At 44.5% G+C, this 10,792-nt stretch overlaps 1 protein-coding gene across 1 annotated transcript; it reads left to right on the top strand.

Annotated features, from left to right (window-relative positions):
* Positions 1–340: 340 nt before the first annotated feature.
* PERM1 (PPARGC1 and ESRR induced regulator, muscle 1) lies at positions 341–10,786 on the top strand. Its single transcript, XM_042480527.1, has 4 exons — positions 341–460; positions 1,645–3,325; positions 6,182–6,295; positions 9,460–10,786. Exons 2-4 carry the CDS (start codon positions 1,645–1,647, stop codon positions 9,540–9,542), a joined length of 1,878 nt encoding a protein of 625 aa, XP_042336461.1. The 5' UTR covers positions 341–460; the 3' UTR covers positions 9,543–10,786.
* Positions 10,787–10,792: the final 6 nt, after the last annotated feature.

The following is a 10,792-nucleotide window of genomic DNA, read 5'->3' as shown; positions in this document are numbered from 1 at the left end:
ACCTGTCAGCATGCAACCCATGGCAGGTTTTTGGAGTGGGACACCAGCCCCTGGCCTGAAAAAGACTTCTAGGAAGAGGGAACAGAAACTTTCAAACACATGCATTTGCTTAAAAGCCGCCTCCTTTCCCCCATGACGGCAAATTGGGGTTAGTGGTTTAGCAGGTAGGGAGTTGTTGCCCTTGATCAACAAGGGCACTCAGGGCGGCTGCTTTGGTGCCTCTGTGAGAGGGCTGTTTGCCTTCTATTTCTGTAGCAGCCCTTTGCATTTATAGAATTTCATGTGACCGGTTCAGGAGGGAGGGGATTATTTTTGGCCCGTGAAAGTAGCCTCTCCAAACATTCGCTGCCTGCGCTCCCAGGGCCAAGTGTAGTGGGCACAGCACCACCATGCCACGCCAGGAGGACTTTGCGGTGCTGCCCCCAGCGTTGCACCATCTATGGCCTAGTCCGCTTGCAAGGTAGGGACTGCTGCAGCATCTTCCACTTGCGCTGGGTTTGTTTCTGCTTCCTTCTTTTTGCCTGTTTACTCCATAGTTGGCCTTGCAGAGATGCCCTCAAAAAGGTTAGCCACCTCCTTGGGTAACCCAAAAGGTCATGCTCTCCAGTGAGATGGGCATGGAGAACTCTCACCCAAACAAATCACTGATACTAAAGGAAGGGGAGCCTGTAGGAGGCGAAGCAGGGAGTTAAAACAGCCACTGGCATTTCTGCCTAAGGGCCTTGGGAATTTGCTAGACACAAGGCGGAGGAGGCCTTGAAGGTCACACACTTGCCATAATGTCTGTTTGCAAACAGGACGTCTGCCAAGGTGAGCGGTGGTGTGGTGTATCTGGTTGCGGAAAGGCTTTTCTAGTGGATACACCCCAGGTCTCTCTTAGCTCCAAGATCAGGGGCTTATATTGTACACACTAGGATCCCCATCGGAAAAGGCAAAGCTGACCTTTGCTTTTTTTGCTGGCCCTTTCTTCTTTCTTGGTGCTGTCATTTTCTTTCCCTTTTGCTGTTGGAAGCTAGACATCCCTGTTGAGCCACAAGTTGCCCACCCCAATTAGGAGAAGAATCCAAGCAGGAACGTAGCTAGGATTTTAGGAAGGGGGGGGGGTCCAGACTAAGTGCCACCATTATAATGGGGCTTGGGTGCGGCGGCACAGCAGCACACACCATTCATTTTTCTAATGGAAGGGGGGGGGGTCCGGACCCCAAGAACCCCCCCCCCTTGGCTACGTCCCTGATCCAAATGCCATATAGAAACTATGGATGCAGGGGTGTTGTGAAGGGACATGAAACAAGACAGACAACTAGTAGCGTGTCTGTGCTTGGGATTTCCTTCACCAAACTTTAAGCCCACTCTCAGCTCCTCCAACTGGGATCAGGGGATAAATCAGGGGATAATACCACCAATCTATCTAAAAGGATGACTGTTAGGTTTACCAAGACAAATCAGGTATGCTTTGATTGAGAGCTCCTGCATGGCAGGGGGTTGGACTGGATGGCCCTTGTGGTCTCTTCCAACTCTATGATTCTATGAAAATAAATGGTGCTCTTTGATAGCTGCTTCCACTAGCAAGGTAAAGGTGTCCTTTTTCTAGTCTCACTGAAATGCATTCTCCTATGTCTCCCCTTTCCTTGTGTATTTTCCCAGATGGACAACTTTGAATACAGCATCCAGCTGAATGACCGGGATTGGGCTGAATTCTATTTGGCCTCTGAAGAATGCAGCTTGAGCCAGCCAGCCTTGGCCACAGATGAAGAGCAGGTTCTCAGTGACATTGAGGAAGGGGAGTGCGAGGAGATCAGGTTGACTGGATGGAGGGTGGACCCTCTCCTGCCCCATGACACTGCCAGCTGCCTCTCACATGGAGCCTCCAGCGCACACCTGCTTCCAGAAGACCTTTTGTCCGGCAGCAAGGACGAAACAGATCTAGGTTCAGTCAGCAGATTTCTGTGCAACGACAACCAATCTAGCACGGCTTTTCATCCGTCTTCCGGGACCCAGGAGAGTCTTTGTGTCACTTTGAAACCATTGGAAAGTCAGCGTGGGATGGCGAGGCCGGTCTCAGAAAATGAGGCTGTGTTTGCTGCCAAGGAAGGAGAACCTGAGACAGGAGATTGGGCCAGAACTCCTAACTGTGCCTTACCAGCAGTGGCAGTCCCTTCCGTCCAAGAGGAACACTTGCAAGAGCAAAGCCCAAGGAAAGAAGCAGTGGAGAGACCTCTGCAGAGGAGCTTGGATGCCCCAAAGGGGATGAATGGCACAGCAGGAGAAAATGGAAGTGACCCCATCTCTTTGCAGTTACAGCCCTCCCAAAATGATGCCTCACAGACTGCCTCTGTAAACACTCAGTGGTTGGAGAATCGTGGGAAAAGCACAGAGGAAAGGTTGAGTAAGAGAAGAGAAGAGGCTCTAAACAGCAAAGGTGAGAAAGAAGCTGACCGTAGCAACAGCTTAAGCTGTGGCATCATAAAAGAGAGAGACCAAGTTGGCCAGGCGGAGAGCTCTCCTTGTGATAATGTGGTACCACTCTTTCTAGAAGGAAACCAGTATGTAAGACCAACACAAGAAGCTGATTCCAGCTATGATGAAACATTAGCTAAAGGAAGAGAAACTGCTTCATTAGCTGGAATGGCAGAAAAGGACAACGGTGGGGAACCGTGCTGCAATCTCAGAATGGCTCAGCCTTTCGAAAAGGAGTTTAATCCTGCAATTCAAGGTGGCCAGAGTTATAACCCTGGGGGAAAGTCTGTACCCTTTTGCCTGACATCTCAGGGCTCTCCAGAAACTTGGGAAGAAAGAAGAAACAGGTGGGAGGGGGTAGGAGAGGAAGGACCAGTTTCATATTCTGTCCCAGAGTTGCCCAGTATGTATGGGCCTGAAATGTATGAATATTTTTTCGCTGACATAGACGAGGCCCATATGAATAAGGATAGTGGCAGAAAAGCCACAGCACCCATGACATTCCTCAGCTCTGGCCCTCAGTCAGCTCCACCTAGTGGCACAGAGGACCCAAACTCTGAGAGGGCTGGCGATGCCACGCACATCTCCATCCCTGAGGTCTACGAACACTTTTTTGAAAACAGTGCAAGGGACAAGAGAAACTGGAGAGCAGTTTTCATCAGCATGCCAGCCTCTGAGGCACGGAAAGCTGCAAGGGCTTTAAAATCCTTTCTGTGCAGACGTGCGCGCCATGTCAGGTCCCAGCCCACGACTCATGGGGCTCTGGTCCGGAGAGCATCCCAAGGAACATTGGTGCTCCTATCACCCAGGCTCTTAGATGAAGTCCACCCAAGGCCAGAAGACCTACAAATGGCTGTAATGGAACCAGGTACCTCACCTTTTTCCTGTTGTCATGGGGTGTGTGTGTCTGCTTTTAACTGCTTGCTGTGTTAATAATATATTTCCAGAAACACCTTTTGAGGAAGGGGCTAGTCTGCATACGCACAGAGGTTTTCTGCCATTAAAAATATTAAGTTGCTATATTTCACCTGCCAAACATGTCTCAAGGCACTATGCCCAAAGCGCTGCAATGTTTGGAAATATGTTTGGAAACTCCTCTTGTGGTTCACAGCTTGTGCCATGGTTTCAGGACCATCACTGTCAACGTTGTTGCTGTCGCGGTGACAATAAATGAAAATGTTTCTCCTGCGAAGGCGGAAAAAACTGACAAATAATAATAATAATAATTTCTATTTCCCGCCTCTCCCTGCGGATCGAGGCAGGATTACAACCGGATAAAATACAGTCATCAGTACAAACACAGTAATTGGACTGTGCCAAAAACAACCCTAACCCCAGTACAATAGTAACGTTAACAATTCAAATTCTCATCTAATCATAATCAATGAACTGGAGCACTGAGGTGGATGAAAAAATACACTGAAATGCTAGGCATTGGGCTAGAAAAGGAAGAGAAACGTATGCATAAACATCAAGAAATTGAACCATTTGCTTTGCTCGTAGTTTTCATATTTATAAACTGTGGCCTGGGTGCTTGCATAAGAAAGCCACCTTACCTTGGCGGTGACTAATTCTTCAGCTCTTTTTTAAGGATGGATAGATACTCTAGAATAGATCAACTCAGGAAACTGGCACATAAAATGAAAGCTTAAGGTTTTACCACTTTAAGCACCTTAAACACTGTTTTAGACTCACCTAGCAATTTAATCTAACCATTTGTAGCAGTTTAGAGCCTTCCAAAAAGTTGTATGGTTGGTTGTTTTTTTTAACCAGGCACAATTTGCTGCAGAAGTCCTATAGTTTGAAGGTGAAATTTAATCCTTATAGTGCTATAGTTCAAAAATACCATTTTATTTGCACTATAGCAGTATGACACTAAAACAGTTTTTAAAATAAAAGATGTGAGAACAAGACGATTGGCTTCAGTGTGTCTCCGAGTTAAAAAGAAACCCACTTGAAGGTGGAAATAAAATGTTGCAGATGGTGCCAGAAGTCCACAAATACTAATGTCACAGTAAATTTGTGACTCCGTGTTTTAAGTTTTACAACATGCTTTGAAAGTTAAAACCTTTGCTGCTCAATCCTATGGATGTTTACTCAGAAATAAGCCTCCTGGACATGCTCCCAATTTAAGGGATTGGACTTGCAGCCATGGGTTAGGCAGAAAGAAAGAAAATATCTCAGATGCTAAAGGGATATGAGGAAACACAGCAAATTGAACCTTGGTCCTAATTAAGAGACAGATCAGCATAGGACCTTTCAAAACTGAATGGGGAACCTTTGGCCTCTGAGATGTTTTGGCCTGCAACTCCCATCAGATCCACCCAACACAGGCAATAACGGATTATGGGAGATGTAGTCTAACACAGCTGAAGGGCCATAGGTTCCACATCTCTGGTTCAGAAGCTATTATTGGTCCTGAATCTCTAAACAGAAGAGGTCTTTTTTGTTGTCCTTGCAAAACTGTCTGGGGAAGTTATAAAGTGATAAAGAGTATATGCCAATAACATCAATGCACGAGGGGTCAGATTGGAACTGTGGTCTCATATATCCACTGCACCATTTGTAATCCATTATATTAAGGCTGGATGGAGCCATGTTCTCTCTCACTTACTAAAGCCTTGGTAGATCTAGAAATGCACTATCGATGTACAGTAGACTGTACTGACATGACATAGAAGATAGATAGGGGCCTATTGGTAGATCTCTGGATGGTTTGCAGCGCATCAGCGGTAAAGGTTTCCAACTCCCAGTTATTTCACCACAGCAGCAGCAAAAATCTCCCTGACCTCCACATCCGCATGGCTGAAATGAAGAACGTTTGCAAACTGCAAGTGCGTTCTTGCATGGAAGGACAGTACGTTCTTTCCATTCTGGTGCTCAGAACAAATTATTGGGCTCACGGTCCTTTCATTCTAACTGTATATCTTTTGCATCGGGTTCCAGTTGGTGGATCTTGGTATCTAGTAGCACACAAAACACATGCAAACACACACACAAACAGAGTAGATCCCATAAGCCTGAAATCCGCACACTGAGCTTCCACAGCAGCCCCGTGCCCCCAAACCAGTACAGTATTTCCCTTAACATAATACATAGCAATTTTGTGGAAATTGACATTTAATAAGATGCATAGATGGCTGTATCTCAGAGGAAGGAACTGGTAAAAAAACCCTCTGCATATTCCTTGCCTAAGAAAGACCTATGAAATTCAGGGGGGTTAACCATAAGTCAACAGGCAACTTGAAGGTGCGCACGCACACAACACACATGTATAAATGGCTAACACAGATCCTACTCTGGAAAGTATGAATAGCTGTTGTTAACATCCCAGGGCATATTACAGGATTGGGATGGAGAGGAGTGGAAAGAAAGGCACAGAAAGCCAGGGCAGTTTGCTCTCAGGCTGTGTCTTGGCATTTAAAAGGCACAGTGTCGACTGCCAGGTTATTAGAGCCTGGCAACCTGGCCGCACGGTTCAAACACGGCACCAGGAAGCTTCTTTTGGAAACCCTTTTGATGGGAAAACCTAGGGGGAAATATAAAAAGCTTGTGAGGAGGATCAAAGTGCAAAGATTGGAAAGACTCATGCATTAACATCTGAATTTTTTGTGGGGCTGGCAGGATGGGTGAGAAGAACTGCTTTAGGCTTTCTTGGATAAGGCTTCGTTTCCTCTGCAACAACAACAACAAAAAAACATGTTGATTCTGCTTTTCATCCCAGAAAGGCCCCTCCAGGCAGTTCTCACGCACAGGGACATGTGCCTAGGCTTTGTGGCCTTTGCTTCGTGGGCCGTGAAGACCTCCGACCTGCAAGCCCCGGACGCTTGGAAGATTGGTAAGGCATCACAGGGCCCCTGTGTGGGAGGTGCATTGCTCCTGGTGGATTTGGGGAAGGGAGTGGATTTAAGCTTGGGAGATAGCCCAGGAATGTGAACATACTGGTTGCCTCTTGGAACAAAGCAGAACAGATGCCTGGACTGGTTTCTCTCTTTTTTCTTTACCCATATTTTCCCCCTCTGTCCCTCTCCCGAAGACCATCTCTATCCTTATCCTCTTTTTACGGTGCTCCCCTTTCGTAAAATCAGTGGTTCCTTGCACACAAAAGAAGGGGGGACAGGCTTAACCCATTGCTAAAAGAAACTTTACATATAGAGTATATTAAGAACAAGAATTACTTGCTCTAGGCCTTTCCATTTATGCTGTACTGAACGTTCCTGAATTTGGAAGAGGTAAGTCTCAAGCGGTTACTCAAGCAGGGACACAACAGGTGACACTTTTGCCAATTCTCTGTTCATCCAACATCACCTGCTGCAGAAATGCAGGAGAACCTTCCTGATAGGAAAACATTAAGCGCAGAGTAGCTGCTCCTGCAGAGATCCTGCCTACTGTTATGACCCTCCTCATATTCTGTCACCTCCCTGCATAAAGAGAAATGGCAGCCTCCTGCCTTCTAGAGAAGCGGCTTCTCTGGATGGAAGGTGGCAGAGTTAAATTACTACATCACACAGAGACACAGTGTGCAGCCTCCTCAAAGAGACCTCACAGAAGCCTTTGATTAGATATTAATTTATTTCACAGCAAATCTCTTCTGCGTACAGTTTGTGAATTATAGTAAAATGCCCTCCGTACTCTTCCTTGAGTTACTAGATATGTTTGGCTCTCACAGACATGCGCACACATCTCTGAAAGGATGATGATTTCTTTCCAATTATTTAATGACCAGCCAGCCCCAAATCAGGAAAGCATATAAGTCTCTTATCACCTTATCACTGTTTGCCTGGCTTTGCATGCCTTGTACTAGAGGTATCAATATAATCATCACGACCACCGTGTCTGACTCTTCTGCATTGCTCAATGTCGTCTTCTTCTTGGCCTTAATTTGATGTAGCACAGAAGGTATGTGATAAGGCTTCTGCATCTCCCTAGAGCCCTTGACACACTAACAGAGACATAGGGTCAGCCCTCTGCACCCTTCTATCCCTTTGCTAAGGCTCCAGAGTAAATATAAAAGGAAGTACAACAGTAAAGTGGCCATCCTAATACTATACTTATGGATCAAGAACCATGTTTCCCGTCACCAACAGTGTTCAGCTAGAGGCACCCAAAAGCAAGCTATGAAGGCAATATTTGTCTTCCATTTCCAAAAGTATTGATATTACACCAGTGACAGCGAGAAGCAGTTCAGCAATAGGACCAATAGCTTATCCAGCATCTCTGAATGTCTTCAAAAAGATGCTGGACAGTTTCCTTCTGGGGATGCTCCAGTTGGACATCCTGCATTGAGCAGGGAGCCATAGGGCTCCTTCCAACTCTATGATTCTATACCTCTGTATGTGATGGATCCATTGAAATATTACAGCTAATAGCCTTTAATAGGCTTATGCTCTATGATGGAGTGTGCACACTCCAGAAATCCCCCCATGGGCCAGAATGCCCTGACCCCCCCAGTTACTGGAAAAACCAACAGGCATCAAGCTGAAGGCTTAGAGAATCTGTATAACTTATGAGACATTGGAGAGAATGGAGGATGAGAATTAACTGTAGGTTCAGGACAACCTAAAAGTATCATCTGCAGGTTATGACAAACTTCATGACCACTGATAAGTGGTCCTCTTTGGATGACTATTACGTCTTTGACCAAGGAGCTATGCTTGTTTAAAACTATCATTTGCTATCAGCAAACATAATACTCTTCAATACTGAGCAGAGTAAGAACAGACATGTTCGTGTTGACTGTATGCTTATTTACTTGCAGCAAGCATTTGAGACTAGAATCGGAAATGAATGTAAAGTGTAGCAGTATTTCCTCTGAACCTGAGTTCAATCCCTGCTTGCCCATGGAAACCCACCGCATGACCTTAAGCAAGTCACACTCTCTCAGCCTAAGACGAAGACAATGGCAAACCTCATCTGAATAAATCTTGCATTGCACATTCAACACACATCAGTCAACCATGGGGATTAAGAAAATAAATGCAGTAGATCACATAGGACAGGGTTTGGGATTGGGATAAATCTTTCTGAGAAGCCCAATGTTCGTCCATTGTTTTGAAAACAAGTCCTCACAATTGCAAAGATACACTTGAGAATGTATGCGACATCTGGAGAAGCCTTGGCTGCCAAAAGAGATCTCCAGAAGATCGGAGCAAATAAAGATTCCCAGAGGGAGAGGTATTCAGTTCCTTATTCTTTCCTCATTGACCCTTGCCTAGAAAAAAAAAGTTACGCAAACAGGAAACAATTGCAACACGATTGATGGAAATAGAGAGTGTGCAGATTTTATTAAATATGTATGATACAGGACTTTGACATAGGAGTGTATCACACTGGGGATGATTTCAGCATTAAAGAGAGATTCAAGTGCATTTAAAACATCCCACAAATGAAGTGGAAACGTCGAGAAATTGCATGAATGATTATCACACTCAATCGCGCAAATAAAGTGATAACAGAAATGCATTGTTGCTGAAACCCTAAAAGTAAATAGATGTGAATTAATGCTTCTTTGTGCCCACTTTAATGTGCAATTTCCTGTGAAATCATTACAAGGGATTACATGATTTTCCCGGGATATTTATGGGATAAACTTCCGATCTCCGTGTGATAAACTCCATCGAATGAATGCTTTGGTGTAGAATTGTGACAAAAGAATGCACACACATTTGTAGTTTTGACCCAGAGAGAGTCTAGACTGCCTAATTTCTTGCAGACAATGTAACTACAGTGGTCCCTTGGTACTCACTGGGGTTTGGTTCCAGGCATGCTCAACATACAATGCTCAACTCCCATTGAATACAATGGCTAGTAAAATGGTGTCCTTTAGATAAAATAGCAAAACTGAGGCTTGCTTTTTAGAATTTATATATATATTTTAAATATTTTCAAGCCATGGAGGCTTGAATCCATGGTTAAAGGATTTGCAGATATGGAGGGCTGGCTGTCTTTCTCCTTCTTTAATGCATCTGCCTGAGTTGTGGGCACAACTCTTTCTCCCTTCAGTGCTGCTGGCGAATTTCGGCACCCTTTCGGCCATCCGCTACTTCAGGAGGGCAGTCATCACAGAAGCACAGCATGGAACCTAAGACGCACAAGTGGCTTTAAAAGCATGCCAGGGTTTCTTCGGAAGCACCGAACCAACCTTTTGCCCTCTTGGATTTCTGGACTGCTTTTGGTGTGACACTCTACTGGATGAAGAGGAAAAGAAGTGAGAGAGAATCTATAGGGGCCCAAGGAAATGCAGCAAAGTCAGGGAGGCACCTCAAACCTCCATTTCTTCTCATAGTTGGGAACGTATCTTCAACCCAAGGGAGAAGGTGGTCTATAAATAAGTAAGTCAAGTACCATCTGGTTGGTAGCTTAGTTAGACAGCTGCACGCAATAGACCCAGTGGCTATAGAGTAACTGGAAGGTCTTACCTCCCCCTCTCTCTTTTTTAAAGGAGGACACTGGAAGGATTTGGAAGAGAATTTGATAGTGTTGTTCAAAAAGAAACTAGTCTAGTAGATAAGTCACTAGAAGGGTAGTCTGACTAAACGGGTTGCTTTTAACTAGGAGAAAAGGAAGGTAGGCATGAAAGCGAGATGGAAGTATTGACAGCTTCCATAGACGAATGTTTAAAAAGAAGACCAAAGGGAAGACGGATGAAAGTATCAGCTGAGGACAGATGCATGAAATGGAAAATAATAATAATAATAATAATAATAATAATAATAATAATAATAATGGTTTATTTCTATTCCGCCTTTTCCGCACGGAATCAAAGCGGATTACAAGAATATTAGATACAAAAAAATAATCATACAGTAAGAAAGTTTTAAGAGGGCAATTGCCCCAAACGTAAGAGCCTTTTAAATACAGGTTGAGTATCCCTTATCCAAAAACCCGAAATGCTCCCAATTCCAAAACTTTGTCCATGAGTGGCTGGGGTAGTGACACCTTTGCTTTCTGATGGTTCAATGTCCACAGACTTCGTTTCATGCGCATAGTTATTAAAAATGTACATGAAACAGAAATAAATTTCATGTTTAGACTTGGGTCCCATCTCCAAGATATCTCATTGTACATATGCAAATAGTCTAAAATCCAGTGAACGAACGAACGAACGAACGAACGAACGAATAACCAAAACACTTTTGGGATACTCAACCTATATTCTAAAACATCTTGAAGACATCTAGCCATGTTCTATAAAAGAGTGAGCAAATGGACATATTCTTGTTTTTAAATAGTAGTACATGTAGCGCTGGCCATCCTTTCGACCTGAAGACTTCTGTCCTTTTCAGCAGTACTGGCTAAGTACAGGATTTTGAAATGATGATGATGATGATGTTGG

This window comes from Sceloporus undulatus, chromosome 7, assembly GCF_019175285.1.
Source record: "Sceloporus undulatus isolate JIND9_A2432 ecotype Alabama chromosome 7, SceUnd_v1.1, whole genome shotgun sequence".
Taxonomy (NCBI): Eukaryota; Metazoa; Chordata; class Lepidosauria; order Squamata; family Phrynosomatidae; genus Sceloporus; species Sceloporus undulatus.
This window is presented reverse-complemented; position numbering and strand designations above follow the sequence as displayed.

What these genes read in the sequence shown, in the direction of transcription:
- PERM1 (XM_042480527.1), top strand. Translation starts at nt 1,645, where the DNA reads ATGGACAACTTTGAATACAGCATCCAGCTGAATGACCGGGATTGGGCT. An exon ending in AATGGCTGTAATGGAACCAG is followed by an intron (nt 3,326 to 6,181) that starts GTACCTCACCTT and finishes TTTTCATCCCAG; the next exon opens with AAAGGCCCCTCCAGGCAGTT. An exon ending in CCCGGACGCTTGGAAGATTG is followed by an intron (nt 6,296 to 9,459) that starts GTAAGGCATCAC and finishes TTCTCCCTTCAG; the next exon opens with TGCTGCTGGCGAATTTCGGC.